Here is a 20,066-nt window from a genome sequence, read left to right as displayed (position 1 = left end):
AAAAACATTTTGAATTCACTAGAAACATATAACGTAAGTAATTTTAATAACTTTTAACCTGTAATAAAAATGTCTGAAGCGACATATTTTGTATGCTATAATTTATATGTGAAGCGGTTGGTGTATGAATATTTAACTACGAACTGTGGATGGGCGTCATTTTTTGATTACTGTCCAGATTTACCAATTACGACGTTGAAATTACAGTTATAAAATTTTGAGTGCGTGATAATTCCATGTGTTGATAGATTTGACATGGAGAAAGTGGTTTCAATGTTTCCGGAAATGGATGAAACAGGTGTGTCTCGAGTTTCTGTGTTTACTGGCCTTGTAATTGTGGAAGTGGCAACAGGATGGTTTTGGCATGTGTGACTTCATGTGTGACACAAGTATTCGTGAGATTTGACAGTACCATGCTCATGTTTCGTTTTTGGAAAGTGGAACATTCTCTGTTGTAGCTTCGAATTGAAGCTTCGTTCCTGTGTCCCGACATGTACATGGATATGCCTAGTTTCAAAACCCGACTCGTTTAAAGATTGCATCGCAGTGGCGCGCAAACTAAGAAACTATGTGTTGAATGCGCGTTACTGCTAATGGTTGGCATGAACTGACTGAATTTTGTTTTTGAAATCGCTTTTGTAAAATACCAAATTCCATTGGAATTATATACTTTTTTGGGATCGGCAAAATAGATTTTTAGCTGTGGGATTTTGAATTCACTATAAACATATAACGTAAGTAATTTCAATAACTTTTAACCTTTAATAAAAATGTCTGAAGCGACCTATTTTGTATGGTATAATTTATATGTGAAGATGTTTAGAAGTTCGACAGCAGACGATTACTGTTTGATGTCTAAAAATAGAATCTCAAGGAAATTCCTCGGGAATTCCTTTGTTGACATAATTCATAAAGTAGTTCCGGCTATATAGCCAAAAATAGTGCTAAACTGAGATTCATGGTGCTATGAATGCCCGTTTTTATCATCACGTGATACGAATTTGACCAATCCAAGGGTTTATAATAAAGGGATTTTTAGAGATTGGAATTATTTTTTAATGAAGACATATTTCCTAAACCAAACTATATTAATGTGTCAGTAAATCTAGACAAATTCCAGATTATATTTTATGTTCTGAAATTAAACAAAAATTATTTTGTAGCTTTTGGACTAATATTTATTCTGTGATTCTAGCTACTTACAGTTGTCTTCTTTTCTGCAGTGCCTTACACTAAGCCAGAAATACAAGAATGGCAAACTGAAGGCGTATCAGCTGCTCTGTCAGATGTTTGTGAGACGACACGATGTTCAACCCAGCAAGGATGTCCTCTCTCAGTTTATTTACGTACTGCATCAAGGACTCATCTCTGTAGACCAGGTTTGTTTATATTTATTCTTCTATTCTACCCATAAAAGCTTCAAACACCGAATATCATGACGTCAGGAGTTTGAGAATTTCAGCAAACTTCCGTAAATTGTAAATATGTCAGTGGTGTGCTAACATAAGTAGCATTTTATAACGAAAGTAGACAGTGGTCATGAAGGAAATAGCTGGACACATTGAACAATGGAGGAAAAGCTGGTTAGAACATTACCATCAAACACATATGATGTACATCTAGGTCAGGGATTTCCCACTGCACGCATATCTCCAAAACATTGATGATATTAGCCAGCACACGAGCGATAACAACTTTTGCACAAACAATCTGTCGTTTATGTTGATATTGGTTTTGCATAACCAACAGACGAACGACAAAATCGTTTGTGCCAAATTTTATGCGCTGAGCGGGTAAAACGTTTTTTGTGTTGCGTGCACAAGTTGAAAGTTAGTTGGGTATTTGTTTTTTGTGGGGGGGTTTTCTTGTTTTTTTTTTTTATTATTAATAAATTACAGAGACAACTATGTGTGAAATTTGTGCATATATGGTTTATTTTAACATGGTTGGCTACACAACAGCCAAACCATGCCTTTAGAACTTTATAATCATATATAGGATTAAAAATAATATAAAATCATGTGCTTGAATCTTAATTGGATATAGGCAGGTCAAATATTTATAAGTAAGTAAAGAAAGTCATGATGGCTTATTAGTGACAGGCAGTTGAGTAATGCAGTTGGACAAAAATCATAATTAAAAAAAAAGATTTCAAGATTTAATGATACATGTTGTTAACATTTCCTAATAATTATGCATGTATTCGTAACAGTACAAGATATGTGCACCCTGGAACTTATGACGAAGACATTGAGTAATGGTTTCCCCCCTCTCATTTTGTACTATGTTCTAAATTATTATTTTTATTTATTTATTTTTATTTATTTATTTAAGAATTGACTGCAATTATTTTTTGGTTCATGCAAGTATTAACCGAAAAAACAATGTGCACACTGTATGACTCGGTTTAGTGGGTCATACAAAAGTGTGCACGTCGTTTTTTCGGTTCATACTTGCATGAACCAAAAAATAATTGCAGTCAAATCTTATAATTAAAAATATGTGCATACTTTAACAATACATAACTGAAATTATTTTGTTTAGCTTTAAATATGCCTGTAGTATTGTTTGTGTAAACCTCATTGATACTTATGACGCGTAACAATGCAAACATTCATTCGCTATTATTTGAATCGGGTGATTTTTTGTAAATAACGTCATTTGGTAAATGACATATTTTTGATAAGCGACGCCATTTTATCTAGCTGCTGTGCATTTTTACGGATCATTTTGTTATATTGAAAGGAATTGTCCTATTCGTGTTCAGTTTATATTTTATGAAAGTGAATGAAGGAAACGTGTCTTAACATTTATGCTGTCTGTGGAAGCATTTAATTTTCGCCAACAGCTGTAGAACATTGCTTACAAGTAAGTTACAGGCGTGAAGTTTCCTACCTGATTTCTTTGACCACCGACCGAGTCTCATGTCATGATCAGTGAAGAGGGTTTTTTTAAAAATCAATGCATGTCTACTCTGCTCTAGCATTTTCCATCAATTTATCGTATGCATTTTTTTAAATTATTGCTTTTGTAAATTGTAGCTTTCATGTGTATTTTCTTCAAAATATCTAAATAAGGTTGCGTGAATAATCCGGCTTGTTGCACAAAAGTAGTGCGAGTCAGTAGGGGGGAGGGGGGGGTTGTAGGCGTGGCGTAATTTTTTTCAGTTTATCGAGATATGAACAAAAAAAAGTATTTATCTCTGGACCAATCAGATTGCCTTAAAGTGTATATACGCAAAGAAAATTTAATTATTTTATTGTATTAGTATTAATATGATTATTATTATTTTTTTTTTTTTCCCCCATTTAGGATGTGGTTAATGTGTTGGTGCGGCATTGTGGAACAAAACCCTTCTCGCTGGCCCTGCCTGGCAGCAGTTTACTCATCCTGGACTTCATCCACGCTGCAGGAACAGTAATCTCTTCACCTGATGCCAAAGTGGTGGGTTTCTCCTCACTAGTTTAGCTAGTATTGAAATACGTAGATAACAACAAATAGTTCAGTACTAGTAGCATAGTTATGGTGAAGATTCTTATTCTTGTAACTTTCTGAATTGGAATTAAACTTTATTTGCCAAGTTTCCAGTTATAAAGTATAAAAGCTTGGTTAGCAAAATTTGCACAAGAACATAAAATATTTGAGATGATGTCACATGAGGTGACATAATTCTGAAAGAAAATGGTTGTTTACAGGTTCATAGCACATTTTATTACCTTAAAGGCATACTGTCACGGATTTAAGGACCGTATTTCTCTAAAAATGGATACTAAATAAAAATTACATTAATTATTGGAAACCAAATCTAGCTATCGCATCACCTCAACTGAACCATGATGGAGTGAAATCCATGCCAACACTCAGCAATTTTAGCTTTTGAATTATGGACCATTGCCAGTATGGTGGTTATGAAGATGGTTGAATAAAGTACATTTACTGACAAATCGAATTACTTTTGTTCAGGTAATACTTTGTTAGGCCATTAAATAGGTCAGTGACAATATACCTTTAATATTTTTTTTAAGTCTTCAGTTGATGATTATATTAAACCATTCAAATGTAATTTAAAAAAAAAAAGTTATTGGTAACAACTGATTTATTTTTAAAAATCAGGTGGTTGTGTTAAACTTATAAATTATGAATTTTTATGTTACAAATGTGTGATATAATCATATTTCATGTTAACTAGAAGCACATGACTGATATTAAGAATTGTGAACTGAAACTACGATCAAACTTTGTTGTAGCCACCGCGTGAAGAAGCTGTGTCGGTGCTTGGTTCATTGCTGTGTTTCTCCAATCATTTTAATAAGCTGCCAGTACTACAGCCCAACACAATGGACATGACACAGTTATCATCTAAAGACTTGAAGGTATGTAAGCAAAAAATGACACCATTTGGATTTAGTGGGAATTAAAATTGCAATCTTGATTATATATATTTTTTATTATTTAACCATTTAGAATAGACTATTCACATTCACTTTTTTTAATTGTATGCTATTCTTTGATATATTGGGCAATTTTGTCACATAAACATTTATTTTCCATTTTAGCATATTAAAGTTGGGTTTAATATAACTTTTTTGTTTTGTTACAAGGCATTAAAAAGCATAGTATTTGAATGCAGTTGATGATACTCGTACGGGTTTATTAAAATTGTAATTCTGTTTATATTTTGCATTAGCAAATGATGCTATAGTATGATAAAGCGAGACTGCAGCTTCTGAAACAGCCATTGCAAAACAATACCTAATGATGTATGTACCTGCATGCTTCTGTTGTTTGATGTGTAAACTTGCTTAATTATTTTAGTAAAATGGTCGTGCGAATTCAAAATGTATATTGTTTCAAGTTATTAAACTGATTTCTTTCCAGGAACATATCATTAATTTATTGTTGAAAGCAGGAAAACGAGAGCCAGCTGGTCTGGCTAGGTAAGTTGTTTGTTGTTTCATATGTCACAAAGTGGGACGCTGTTTAGCTCTGTCTGTAGAGCATTTGTCTTAGGTGCTTGTATCATAGGATTGAACCTTCTTGATAGACCCACTGGTTTTTTTTTCTTCCCAGTCCTAACCAGTGCCCCAAAACTCTGCGGCAGGGTTGTTTGCTTCACCTTCATAATGTCTAGTGGATTCCCTTGTATGTTTAGAAGTTGAAATGACTTGTTTTAAATTGCTTTGGCTCATTATTCTGATGATTATAGTTTGATTTTGGCTCTTTCGAAATTTGGCTAGCCACCCATGCTAAACAGCATGACTTAAAGTCTACCACTGGAATATCAAAGGCCATGGTATGTGCTGTCCAGTCAGAAAACGTTTATACAAGAGTACAAATGGGTAAATGTAGCAGGTTTCCTCTGAACACTGCAATATCCAATAGGAGATAATAAATTTATCAGTGTGCTCTAGTGGTGTCATTAAACAAAACAAACAGTAACCTTTTTTCATCTCTGACAAAAAGTGTGACAGGTGACATTAGAAGTACAACAGTATATTAAAAACAAAGAGTTTAAATTCATTCTCAGACAGTATAAATACTATGTCGACTAAACTATCCACATAAGGTTTGACACAAAATCTTTCTTGTTATATAAAGATGTATTTCTTCTCGTCATATAAAGATGTATTTCTTCTCATCCTATAAAGATGTATTTCTTCTCGTTCTATAAAGATGGATTTCTTCTCATCCTATAAAGATGGATTTCTTCTCATCCTATAAAGATATATTTCTTCTCATCCTATAAAAGATGGATTTCTTCTCATCCTATAAAGATGGATTTCTTCTCATCCTATAAAGATATATTTCTTCTCATCATATATTGGATTTCTTCTCATCCTATAAAGATGTATTTCTTCTCATCCTATAAAGATGTGTTTCTTCTCATCCTATAAAGAAGTGTTTCTTCTCATCATATAAAGATGGATTTTTTCTCATCGTATAAAGATGGATTTCTTCTCATCCTATAAAGATGTATTTCTTCTCATCATATAAAGATGTATTCCTTCTCATCCTATAAAGAGGTATTCCTTCTCATCATATAAAGATGTGTTTCTTCTCATCCTATAAAGATGTATTCCTTCTCATCCTATAAAGAGGTATTTCTTCTCATCCTATAAAGATGTGTTTCTTCTCATCCTATAAAGATGTATTTCTTCTCATCCTATAAAGATGTATTTCTTCTCATCATATGAAGATGTATTCCTTCTTATCCTATAAAGATGTGTTTCTTCTCGTCATACAAAGATGTATTTCTGTATTTGCAGGTGTATTGCTGTTAGTAGTGTTGGGATTTTCCTCTATGAGGAGCTGTCACATGACACATCTCACCCGAAGATTAAAGAAAGTGTCCATGTTCTGCTGGCTAGTCTCAGGGTAAGTTTTAATGTTATATTTTATGTTTTGTCAAATGTTAGTTTTATTTCAATTTCTGTTAAAAACAACAATATATACTCACGGAAAAATGTTCCTGTTCATATATTGTACAAGATATATGTTCAGTGGTAATGAAGGAAAAAAGCTAATCGTTTTCAAGAAATTATTTATGAGACGATTTGCACAGTTATGATGTGTCATCCATCATCTTTGTCAAATTTCAACCATGTACAGATTTTGTAGTTGTTCGAGATCATTTTATTTGGTGCACCAATTTTTTTTCTCCACGATTATATTTTTGTCTTCACATGATATACTTTAAATCTGTTGCATTAAATAAGTCGGTGCAACATACTATGACATTTCTATGATATATAAGTCTAATAAAATGTACAAAGCCAGAACAATATTAAAGGAACAAACCCTAGTTTTAAACCGTGAAAATTAACGCGAAGTTTAGTTAATCTACAAACATGTAACACATTTGGATAAAGTTACAATTGAGTGAAATATGAATCTGTGACTTTGAAATTGTGAAATATACCCTCTAATAATAGACTAAAACTTGACTCCATAACTGTTACTTCTCAGACGCACGTGCATTTTTGAAAATATGAGAAATGCATTTTGTGATATTAAAAACACCTGGATGATCAAAAACACTTCGAATGTACGGAAATTGATAATCTAAACCATAAAATCTAAGTAAAGTATGGTTTCAGTTATCAAAAATGACAATAATAGTAAAAAATATGCCTTAGTGTTTAAAAACTAGGGTATGTCCCTTTAACAAGATAACAAGATCATTATCTGATTTATTGTCAAACACTGACGGTTTTATATATTTTATAATTTTAAGAAATGTGTCCTACACTACTATAGATGTATTTCACCAATGCTATAGTATGGTGAGAGAAGGTGGTGTTTAACACTTCAAGTAGATTTGCTAGGTAACATTTCAGGAAAATATTATTCTCCAACCTCGAGGTCAGCTGAGACAATGTATCACTACGAAGGTAATTTCTGATACTCCACTCATATACACCCCGACACGCCCTCATTTTCACAATAACCCACCCTACCACATGCAGTTTACTGTTGATTTATTTCAGGTTATTTTTCACAAATTTGCACAAGTGAAATATGAATATATATATATATATGTATATGCTTGCAATGTATTCCAAAATGTTTCTGTAAGCAATTTTAACACTAAAATTCACAGTTTTTAAGGATTATTTTTTGTTTCTTTTTTTTAAATGGCAATATTGAAACGTAAAAAGTAATGGGTCATCATTATTGACAGTCAGAATTGTGTCAGTTTAACTGTAATTAGTTTGTCTAAAGCCACCTTTAAAGGGTTGCTAGTTATAGACCAAAACAGTTGATGTCTATCAGAAATGATGTTTTTTTCTGGGTATTTAACATCTTCTATAACACAATTCTAACAGTATTTTTCTTTTTGCACATTTAACATTTTATAAAGCATGTGGTACACTTAAAAGTGAATGTGGGGTATTTTTTGGCATTTAAAAAATTGGTTACAAACTACTAATAATAGGCACTTTTCTGTGAAGTGCTTAGAGGTTCATTCTCCATACAAATACCTCTAGTTTACCTGTTTATGAAGGACACCTACTTGTAAAAGCGTGTAGGTTATAAGGTGGCCTCTGTAGATAGGTTCAACAAGTATGTTTAGTTTAAGTATTTGTGAAGAAAAAAGTGAAAAGCTAAAGAAAGAATAGCAAAGATTTTTTAAATTATTATTTCAAGAATTTTGTCTAGGTTTTGACACTCAATAAATTAATAGCAAATTATATTTAATCAATAAACAAGAAATATGAAATAAGAACTTAGGTAACTTATAGTCTGTCTCCTGGGAACACCTTTTTTATACTATAAAATTTACTACAAGTTATTTATTTGAACACAAAAATAGTATTATTCTGTTATTTCCAAAACACTTTTACGTTTCTTTTTACATCAAACCAAACTGAAATTATTTACAAAAAACAGAATGATGGGACGGATTATAGATTAATTTTTAATAATTATTTCACATAATTATAGATAACTTTGTGATGTAACTTTGTTATGGCAACAAATTAACTTTTTGCTTACATATTTTCTATGGTGAAGATTTTAGTCATTAATTTACTGAATTACTTAAGTTTGATATTCTCATGGAAAATGTTTCTATCAATTCACAATATTTTCAAAGGCTGTTTGGATGTTCAGGTCAGTCCATGAAATAAGGGGCAATGTGCCATAAGTCAGTATTTATGAAGAGACAATCATCCAAGTTTTTTCATATTTTATTTATGTGGGTCTTCAACTTTAAATATAACAGGTTCGTGTTAGAGTTCACAATTATTCAATTTATGAAAAGTAGTGGTTGTGACTAACAGAATCATAAGAAAATATTGTGAATTGATAGAGACATTATCAAACATTATCAAACTTAAATAATTAAGTAAATTAACCTATATACATTGTTGTGTTAAGTGGTGATTAAAGAAAAACTGTTGTGTTACAGTGTGGATACCGGAAATCTGCCAAAGTGGCGTCTGACATGTTGACCCTTCTCTGTGATCACTGCAGTAAGCTGATGAAGTATTACCCATCTCTGCCGAAGACCATAGTGGAGGTAAGAACTTTTTTTTCATACTTTTCACTGAAGGATATACATTCTAGTTTTATTGGTGTTTGTGAGTGATGATTACACACATATTGGAATATATGAATATATATTTTTGAATAAAGTTCTTTTATTTAAGGAGAAAAATGTTTAGCCATTCATTTTGCAAAGAAGAATGTTAATTGAGCTGGGTGAAGTAATATACTTTATTACCTACGAGGTACAGCATAACGAGGGTCATATATATCGTACGATTTCCCTCGTATGTCATAACTAAATCGTATGTCCTCCTGGCATTGTCGTTTAACGATTGGCTGTTGTAAAAGTACATTTATTTCTGATTGGCTGACACAACATTCCACAGATACTACATTCTTCATTCATACATTTTCACTACGAGTGATAATGGTGTGTCCTCTTCACAGCCCGTTTCACAGTCTCACACTCTAGCTGTGAACACTTCCAATTCCGAATTTGTGCATTCACTTTTTTCAGGTGCTATATACGGGGGTACTTTCAATATTAACGTTTATCCGCAATCAAAATACGTGGCAGCTAGCAGTGTTGTGACTCCATCGCTTGACCAACAGTAAGCTTGATTGGTTCATTGCAAATGAGGTGAACCACAACATTTACTGTTTTCCTGGTTATTACTTAATACATTTAACTCGTTACTAATTAATTCAGTTACTGTGTACATGTTTGCTTTTTGGTATAAACATGTTTTACAATTTACAGCTGTTGATACATGTGTACTCTTTACTTATGGGCGTATAAATATGACGTCACTTTAGAACGGGTTGTGATTTGGTTTTTCAAGACAGTAATGAACAAACATTACTCCGCCGTTAAGGAAACGTTATATTGTAAACAATGACTGGAATGTTCATTTAGCAGTACAGTTTTACAGTAATAAACAGAATATTACATTCGTGTCCATGACAGACGATGTTTACGGCACTCGTGTCGTAAACATCGTCTGTCATGGACACTCATATAATATCCTCTATATATTGTTGTCACATAATGTGTTTAGTTTAGCTTCATCAATGTCACATTTGTCATTTTGTAGTTTATTGCTCAGACCATATCGACGTTACTCAACCATGAAAATTTGGGATCTGATGAGGAAAAAAGGGTAAGCTATTTTTTTGTTTTTTTATTTTAAGTCTTAATCTTATTGTTTTATGAATAGCCACTCTTAGTTAAAAAAAACAAAAACAAAAAACCCTAAATGTTTCCTCTTTATTTGTTTTTTTGTTTTGTTTTGGGGTTTTTGCATTTCATGATGGATGTGACAAGTTGTATGGGGACTTTTAAATTTGTTATACTGGCACTTTGATTAAATAGTGAGTGCTGTTAAACACACTTCTTGTATTACACTTGTTGCATCACAAACTGGTGATAAATGCAACTTAAAACTTTTGGATGTGAAGTGCAGATAGCTTCATAAAGAATACTAGTGCTCTGCTACAATGTGAAATCTTCGTCACAAGTTTTTATCTTATCGGGGCCCATATTTTCGAAGCTATCTTAGTGCTACAGTATCATAAAATCATTGTGAGGCTATGGCATGTATCAAAGTAACGTCATAGCCCTCGATGGTTTTATGATAACGTAGAGCTAAGATAGCTTCGAAAATATGGGGCCATGTCAATAAAGTCTGCTGTTTGCCTCAAGGCACATTCTTTTTTATATTTCTAGTTGATAGTGGACATGATGTTCTGCATGGTGGAGTGGTGCATGAAAATGCCAATTACCCTGCTCATGGAGTCCACTGTTGAGGATCGCAGTTGTCTGTATAAGGTTTTCAGGGTAAGTTGGTCTCATTTCTAATCGGAAAAATATTCATCCCAGGTGTTGGTGATCAACTATTGTGAGTGGAGTAGAACATAGCCCAGTAGTAAAGCGTTCGCTTGATGTGTGGTCGGTCTAGGATCAATCCCCGTCGGTGGACCCATTGGGCTATTTCTCATTCCAGTCATGGTGTAACAAAGGCTGTGGTATGTACTATCCTGTCTGTGGGATGGTGCATATAAAAGATCCCTTGCTGCTAATCAAAAAGAGTAGCCCATGAAATGGCGACAGTGGGTTTCCTCTCAATATCTGTGTGGTCCTTAACCATATGTCTGACGCCATATAACTGTAAATAAAATGAGTTGAGTGCGTCATTAAATCAAAGATTTCCTTCCTTCATCTATTGTGAAGAAGAGACAAAAAAAATTCATTCTTATTGATTATCTCACCTTGCAGATTTTGCATTCTTATTGATTATATCACCTTGCAGATTTTGCATTCTTATTGATTATATCACCTTGCAGATTTTGCATTCTTATTGATTATCATCTTGCAGATTTTGCATTCATCAGTGACTGGTCACTCTGCCTCGTCTCTGACCCGCTCAAGTAAGTCTTTGGCCGATTTTATGCAGGACCTGGAGGGTGACATGTGTGACAGTCCCGGTGGATCCCCCAGGCAGTCTAGTCATGAGTCTGGAGTCGAGATGGTGGACGAACCAAAAGACCCGGTCTTTGAAACACCAAGAAAACCAGAAACGGACATTGTCAAATTGGCAGCCAGAACTGTAAGTTGAATGTTTCTTCAGAAACCTAACATTTTACTCATTATTTAAGAAGTTCTTGTCATCAGAAGGTAGATAGATATTAATATCGCCTCATTTGATATAATTGACAAAAACCCCAAACATATTGACTTTTATTATTGGAACTTTGATTCTGCCCTGATTCCAAGTGATTGTGATATTGAAAAAGAGCATCATTGGGGTTTTTTTTGTGAGTAAAGAATTAATTTGTAAGGTATATTTGGGAATTTTTAATTTTGGAATTAATTTAGGGGAATCCTTAAATTTTAACTCTACCTTTACAGTGAAATGCTATCCTTGTATTATGAAGATTTGTATAAAATGTTTACCTATTATTTTGAAAAAGGTTAATTGAATTTCAGTTGATGACACACCTAGTGAACCACCTGTGTCACTTTCCCATGGGGTCTGGAGCAGTCAGGTTGAACAGCAATACACAAGAACACCACGACTTGCCAAATTTCAGCGAGGACGAACTCAAAAGTGATATTTTTTCTGCTCACAACATACAGGTATTACATTTGTTTATTGATGAAGTGGGCATTGTATTTTATTTGTTTACATTTTAATAATTTCATTTACTAATGTTTATAAATTTGTATTAATGAAAAATCCAAAAAGGGTAACCCAACGGAATAACACATGATGTCAATGTGTCTGTCTGAATTGTATCTCCATATTAACAAAGATCTGGCTGTTATTTAGTTACGATTTTTTATGTACTTCCACCTTTAGTAGTCTAGTAGCCATAATATTGTAATGTGGTATCAGTGTAATTTAGGATAATAAACAAGTTACAAGTTATTATAAAATTTATATCTAGAGTGAAATAATATTTACTTTACACAAGCTTTAGTAAATGACAAATGAAAATTATTTTATGTGAGACAAGTTTGATAATTGGTACTGATTTTGTTATTCTATTTATTAACTCGGCTGGGTTTTTTCTAAAAGCCTTTAATTTTATATATTCATACAATTATATACAATTCAAACCACTTTACATACATTGTGAATTTAAAAAACATTTTGTTAAAAAGAAATCTGTAATGAATTGTATTAAAAACAACATTTTATTGCAAATTTGACAGTAAAACTGAGAGGCATAAATGCTAACTCTTCATGTTTGCCAAATCATGATGACATATATAGTACTGACAAAGTCATTGGTTTGTAAGTGCTAAGTCATCCAGGTGTATTTTTTTTTCCCCCCAGTTATGAGTGCCCTAATAAATAAGAATATATATATAATTCAATCTTTTTCAGTTCTTTGTAATGAACCACAGATCCCTGATCTCATTTATCGAGTTGCCTGCCATGGTAAGTTAATGCAACTTTGTGGTGTAAATTCATTTTACTAGGAACAAATAGCTTTTGCTTCTTTGTTATCTTCAATCATTTGTTTTAATAGGTGAAGAACAGTTTTTGATGTCCATCCATCCATCCATCCATCTGTTCATCCACTCCTTTCTTTACGACCGTGTCTTCTATTTTTCAGTTATTTATCCATGCCACATACATTCTTTTCCTCAGTGACTGTTTATCCCAGTCTCACAGTTAAACTTACCTTTTCTCTGTGTTTGTTTACTCAGTTGTGAGTTAAACTTCCTTTACTCGTGAATTTGTTTACCAGTGTGACAGTTAAACATTCCTTTCCACTGTTTACCCAAGTTTGACAGGTAAACATTCCTTTCCTCTGTGACTGTTTGTTTACTCAAGTGTGACAGTTAAATATTCCTTTCATCTGACTGTTTATCAGTTAAGTTTGACAGTTAAACATTTCTTTCCGCTGTGACTGTTTACCCAAATGTGACCGATAAACATTCCTTTCCTCTGACTGTTTGTTCACTGAAGTGTGACGGTTAAACATTCCTTTTCTCTGACTGTTAGTTCACCAAAGTGTGACAGTTAAACATTCCTTTCCTCTGACTGTTTGTTCACTGAAGTGTGACAGTTAAACATTCCTTTCCTCTGACTGTTTGTTCACCGAAGTGTGACAGTTAAACATTCCTTTCCTCTGTGTGTCTGCAGGACGCGCCTGGTGGAGGTGTGACGGCGGGACTGTCCACCGCCAGGACGGTGTGTCGCGTCGTCATCCGTGACCTCTGTGGCAAGTTCTGCTGGGAAAGTTCTGTCTTGTACAGCCCACCCTGGTACAAGAAGGGCTCCTCTTTATGCAGTGAGTTTATTCTCTCATCAAACTTTTATTATTTTGTTTATTGCTGTGTTCTTGTAGCAGGTCTTACTTTCCATTTACCAGAAGAAATAATAGAACAGCTGTTTGTAATACTATCATGAATGTATTATTAATTTTGAAAGAAATACTTTCATGGGAAAGATACTTTTATTCCAACAGTTTTTCACATTTCTTTTCTAAAACAAAAAATGTGTAAGTTATTTTAACAGAAGGTACTAAAATTGTTATCAGACTTGTTCAAATTTATATTTTCAAATGGATTGTATTACACCTATTTATATGGTTAAATGGTGTTTATATGAATATAGACTCAACATCTAATAATATAAATCGCAATGGATGGCTTTTGTGTAAAAAAAATAGTTTTTATGGGGTTTTGTGTGCAAAGTGGTTAATAAAAGATGTAACCTATATGGTGGTAATTAATTTCTTCTCTCACTAGAGTTACTGATGTAAAATTTGTGTTATGTTTTTCTGTGTACAGATGCGAAGACTCTGTTGGGTATGAGAAGTGAAGTTGAGCTTGAGCCTCTGGTCATAACGGAGGAGTCTGATACAAGTCTACCTGCCCCCGCCCAGTCGCGGCCTGCGTCAGAGCTGCCTCTGTACGAAACCATCACAGAAAATGACGACAACTTGGATCATGTAAGTTACCATTGTCAGGTTTATTTATCAGGTCTGGGATCGATCCCTTTCAGTGGGCTATTTCTTGTTCCAGCCAGTGCACCGTGATTGGTATATCAATGGCCCTGGTATGTGTATCCTGTCTTTGGGATGGTAGATATAAAAGATCCCTTGTTACTAATGGGAAAATGTAGCAGATTTCCTCTCTAAGACTGTCAGAATTACCAAATGCCGATGATTAATAAATCATTGTGCTCTTGGGGTGTCATTAAAAAAAAAAAAACTTCAACTTTTTAAAAACTTAAACACAATATTTGTCAGACGGTTGATGAAATGGGGCTGCAGTTAGCAAGCCTTTTTTTTTGTAAACACTGGTGTTTAAGCATTGTAAATATATGTAGTTACACTGGTGTTTAAGCATTGTAAATATATGTAGTTACACAGGTGTAAAAAAAAAAAAAAAAAGCTTTGTAAATTCAGCCCGTTGTTATTTTTTAAGAAATGTTTATATTGTTTGAATTCTTTCTTTTATTATAATGAATTTATTATTGAGGATTTGTGGTTATGGTAGCTGTTGATTTATGGTTTTGTGATCTATTAGAATGTGGCTTTTGGCCCAATATCACTGAGTTCAGTCAGCACTCTCGTTTCTGCTACCTGAACGTTTGTGTCGACTCAGCCCATTGGCCAATTCAACTTGGGTGTCTTTAATGGAAGCCAAAGCTGTGTCAAATATTATTATTAAAATCTTGATTACATTCAGTGGTTGTGGTGGTAGTATTTAGTAGTGGTAGCAGCAGTGGCAACAGAAGCAATATTTGTATTCAAAATTATTATTAATAGATGGCATGGGAAACTTTAAATATTTGGTGGCCTTTACTGGATGTACCCAAAAAAATATGACTGCCGTATAGATAGTCAGCCCTCAGTGACAGATATGGCGGCATGCATTGAGATTATATTTATGGAATTTGTCTTTGTACGCAATATTTAGCTCAATGTGTGTGTGGTAGTTGACTGGACCTGAGCATAAAAATATCTTTGCAAAGTGCGGCATCGGGTAAGTATAAAGAAGATTGTCTGCAGTGCAGATCAAAAGACAAGATGATCAGAAACTAAAGGCTTTGCATATAATATTATAGGTTATTATTATTATCATGATCATCGTCATCATCGTCATCATCATCATCATCATAGCATATCAATGCTCTGTTACATCAAAACTATATTTGTTATACTTGTTCAATGACACTTCTAGCTATATTATTGATAGATTGATGTAACTACTTTCAGCTGTTGCGTTACATCGCCCACACAAGCCCCGAGTGTGTGCTGAGTGTCGGGAGTCCACTGAACATCCCGGCCCAGCTACCGGAGAAGATGTGCGTGAACGCGGAGAGCGTGATGACCGAGATGGTCACACAGCAGAAGGTGGCTGAGATTGACTACTACAGCATTCACAAGAACGACGTCAGGTACGACACCTTTCTCTGCAGACCTGCTTCACAGGCAGACAACTCGGGGGAACTCAACCCCTGCAATTAAGAAAATGTCCATGGCAAAATGACATGCCGATAAAAAAAAAAAAATGAATATGGTCCACGGCAAAAAAGTGCTGTGGAGAATTAAAAATTCCATGGCAATGCTGATTGCTGTGGGCAATTGCAGGGGTTGGGAATCCGAAATCTTGTGTAGTATGCCATTAAAAACTTAACGTTTCTGTCACTGCACAAAGCTGTCAATTGCTTATTCAGTGGAATAACCTCTCTATAACTTTGGATTAACTGAAGCAAGGCTAGCTCTGGGTGAGAAAAATTGCAGAAATCAACAGTTATTTTCTATAAAAAAATGTCATTTATTACATGAATTTTTTCGCCAAATTAAAATAAAATTCGCCAACTACTTCAAAAATTCCTAATTGGCGAATTTGACGAGTGCCAGAGCTAGCCCTGCTTAAGGTAAAGGTTTTGGGGGGATTTTTTTACTGTTGCTATTAAGTGAATGCACTGCTAGCATGACTGAAAGCTATTGCCATAAGAGAAGATTCTGTTGACCATTTTGGAATGAATAGCATTTTTTGATATATTTATGTAACAGTCATATGAAAAAGTTGCATATGCTACCAAACGTTAGCTGATATGACATGTAATTTGTGTTTCTATTTTGTTTTTTATCCTGGAATTTTTTTTCTCCCATCCCTAGCCATGCAAGACAGGCATATTCCATGACGTCGGCTCATGTGGAATAAATCGGTCTTGCATGACCACGTGACTTCTATTGCTTGAGCTGATATAACATTGGGTGACGTCACGTAAATGTCAAAATAACACAAGAAATGCTTTTAAATTTCATTAAAACAAAGAAACCTGTTGCCATAATGAAATTATACTATCATTTTCGGTTTATACTTTTAATATAAACCATTTTTAGGGATGATCTTTTTAATGGTTATGATTATTTTATTGTAAGATAAAAAAAAAAAAAAGTAGGTTTCTCACGTGTTCTCAAAATGCTCATTTTTCATCTACTGGATGGGAGAAAAATAATCCTCCATTATGTGTCCATGTGGGACAGGGCTATTCCACCCTCGGGTACATAATATGATGTCAGGAACTCGGCAAGCCTTGTCCCTGACAACAAATTATGTACCCTCGGATGGAATAGCCCTGTCCCACATGGACACAAAATTAACAGTGACATAGTTTTGATCTTTTTTTACATTGTCTTCCTTTAAAGCCTAAATATATTACAAAAAGTGGCAAATCTGAATTGGATACTTGCATTTTTTCATTCACCCTGGCTTGTAGGATCAGTTGCCTCAGTAGATGGTATTTTTCCTGTCCCAACTAGTTTCCCATAATTGATATACCAAATGCTAAGGTATAAATGGGAAAGTACATATAAAAGTTATGGTTATTCTGTAAAAGTAGCTTATGTTGTTTCAACAGATTTTTATTTTCTCTCTGTCTCTCTCTTCTTCTCCCTCCCTCCCTCACTCTCTCACTCTCTCTCTCACTCTCTCTCTCTCTCTTTCTTTTACAAGTGTTGATATAACCATTTGTTGGATACAAAACATTTGTTAATGGAACTAATAGTCATTTCCTATCGAACAGATTGTTTTTCTGTAACTGGATTAACAATTTTCATTAGCAACTAATATTTAATATAATAATCTTGGAAACTTGTATAACGAATCGTAAAATTGTGTTACCTATTTAATACTTAAAGGCACTGACCCTAGTTCCAAGGTATAAACCTTTTCGGTTTCACATAAAATGTTTTTAGAGATACAGTTAAATCCCTCTCAACCAGACACCCCTGGAACCAACAAAAAAGTCTGTTTTTAAGGGGGTATCTGGTTTAGAAAGGTTTTGTTCTATACTATTCTATCAAAAGGAACTATGAAAAATGTCTGGTTTTGAGGGACTTCTGATTTACAGAAGGTCCGATTTTGAAAGGTTTCAGAACAATCGAAAAAGATTTGCCAAAATTAGTAATTTAAACAGGTTCTGTAACTAATATGTAGTTTAGCAATGAAAAAACCTAAACAAAATTCTTAATAGCTAAACATTGTTTTCACTGCCAGATAACTAGGGTTTGTGCCTTTAATATGCAAATTATATGTCAAGTCAATCTGGCTACAGTCTAATGTAATAAATGTGTGCACTAAATAGTAGCTAAACTCAGCCCTGATATTGCACGTGAGAATGTTGCATGATGTTTACTTGACAGTGTTGAATCTACTAACTTGGACTTGCTTGATTTTGTTCAGACAAACGGAGACATACCAGTAAGTTGGTATTATCAGTGTGCCCTTCACACCCTCACAAAATTATGATTATTTCACATCTTAACAGCTATTTCTATAATCACTTTGTTATAATTACTTGCAAACAGGTCAATCTTTTTGCTTGTAAATAGATATTCATTCTATGAAGTACTATATATTTTTTTTATTATTATTTATTTATTTATTCTAAAAAATTGTGTTCAAAAAATCTTGTTGAAGGAATATCAAAGAATTAGGAAATAATTGCTTTAATTGGGAACTTTTTTTAACACTAAAATTATTTATACTAACAGTCATTTTCAGTTTCTAAATATCTTACTAAAATTAGAATACACTGCTATGGTTGATTTGGACTTTCTAAAGTAATTTTTCCACCTTTCTCATTTCTTACCTAAACACAAAATATAATATCTGGAGAAACTTGAGGAAAGTTTATTTGGACTTAAAAATAAAATAAAAAAATCTTTTAAAATGTGTTCACATTAAATAAAAAGGAAAGCCAGCTTGATTGAATTTGTTACAAAATTATTTTCAGTGTAACAGGAGAGCATCCATGCAGTCATCGCAAACATCAGGGTTAGCGCTTAAGAAAACAATTATCAGTTGCCATTTAACTTAATGTTCATAAGCAACACGGCCCAAGCTATGCATATGAGATGGTGTTTATATGTATTTTGAAAACCTAACCATGTGTTCTGTTCATCAGCAATTGGTAACAATATCACGGCATGGTAGTTACAAAAACAGCTGTCAGTAGAAGTTGGACTGCATTCATATTTTAAAGTGAACAGAGACAGTTGCTTTTGATTTTATTTGTTGGCTTAGAAACAGGTTATTGTTTTACATGTAAATATGATGAAGCTATACCCTATTCCAGCAAAAAAAAGAGGATTGTTTTCTTTTTCTTTTTGTTTGTTTTTTTATTATTGTTTTTGTGGGGTTTTTTGGATACTTGATTTGAAAATTACCAAAAAATTATATTTTTATGTGCAAATTAAGAAAATGTTGGTCATCATATAAATAAAACAGCAATACTTACCTATAGCTAAGAATGTTGTCCGCTCATAAAATTTGAAATTGTTATTTCTCGATTATTGGGGGTGGGATGTAGCCCAGTGGTAAAGCGTTTGCTTGATATGCTGTCGGCTTGAGATCGATCCCTGTCGCTGGACTCATTGGACTACTTCTTGTTCCAGCCAGTGCATATATCAAAGTCAATGGTATGTGTTATCCTGTCTGTGGGATGGTGCATATAAAAGATCCCTTGCTATTAATGGAAATATGTAAGGGGTTTCATCTCCAAGACGATATGTCGCAACTACTGAATGTTTGTCATCCAATTGCCAATGATTAATACATCAATGTGCTCTAGTGTCGTTAAACAAAACAAACTGCATTTATTTTTTCTCTATTATTTTTTTTTTTTTATCCTATACAGTTTACAAAATTGAACTCCAACTAGTACTAGAGACACATTAACAAAACGATAATCAAATATAGTTTACTAAAGAGAACATTTCTAAATCCATGAGCAGACAATACTCTTCGTTATGGGCATGTTTTGCTGTTTTATTTATATCTTGATCGTGATGTTTTTACATACTGCACATAAAAATGGAATATTTTTGTTATTTTCAGAACAGTTTTCTTTTTATGTCAAGCAAAAGAATAACCAGAGTACTCTGGCGGACAGAGAGCTAGACAGACATTTCGTATTGTCAGAGTACTCGGTCTTTCAAAAGAATGACCAATAACCAACCCATAAATTTTTTGCTGGTACAGGATATGTTTATTTCACTCTGATACATTTGAAATCATGTTTATTCATGAATGTGAATTA

At 33.6% G+C, this 20,066-nt stretch overlaps 1 protein-coding gene across 6 annotated transcripts in view; it reads left to right on the top strand.

Moving 5' to 3' along the window:
• The window catches only part of LOC121371721 (ral GTPase-activating protein subunit alpha-1-like), a 95,148-nt gene that overhangs the window by 44,587 nt on the left and 30,495 nt on the right, over positions 1-20,066 (top strand). For 4 of the 6 annotated variants that reach the window (XR_005957820.1, XM_041497818.1, XM_041497821.1 and 1 more), the window contains exons 25-39: positions 1,224-1,379; positions 3,313-3,444; positions 4,248-4,373; positions 4,879-4,937; positions 6,267-6,375; positions 8,912-9,022; positions 10,086-10,151; positions 10,718-10,828; positions 11,367-11,597; positions 11,978-12,127; positions 12,882-12,935; positions 13,647-13,794; positions 14,297-14,457; positions 15,730-15,911; positions 18,209-18,226. Coding sequence is in view for 4 of the 6 variants with exons in the window: in XM_041497818.1 (XP_041353752.1) it covers positions 1,224-1,379; positions 3,313-3,444; positions 4,248-4,373; positions 4,879-4,937; positions 6,267-6,375; positions 8,912-9,022; positions 10,086-10,151; positions 10,718-10,828; positions 11,367-11,597; positions 11,978-12,127; positions 12,882-12,935; positions 13,647-13,794; positions 14,297-14,457; positions 15,730-15,911; positions 18,209-18,226 (1,814 nt within the window). In the remaining 2 variants the exon portion in view is untranslated. Of the gene's footprint in view, positions 1-1,223; positions 1,380-3,312; positions 3,445-4,247; positions 4,374-4,878; positions 4,938-6,266; positions 6,376-8,911; positions 9,023-10,085; positions 10,152-10,717; positions 10,829-11,366; positions 11,598-11,977; positions 12,128-12,881; positions 12,936-13,646; positions 13,795-14,296; positions 14,458-15,729; positions 15,912-18,168; positions 18,227-20,066 lie in introns of all 6 variants that reach the window. The other 2 variants (XR_005957821.1, XM_041497819.1) reach the window with 2 other exon arrangements.

Source organism: Gigantopelta aegis, chromosome 4, assembly GCF_016097555.1.
Source record: "Gigantopelta aegis isolate Gae_Host chromosome 4, Gae_host_genome, whole genome shotgun sequence".
NCBI lineage: Eukaryota > Metazoa > Mollusca > Gastropoda > Neomphalida > Peltospiridae > Gigantopelta > Gigantopelta aegis.
This window is presented reverse-complemented; position numbering and strand designations above follow the sequence as displayed.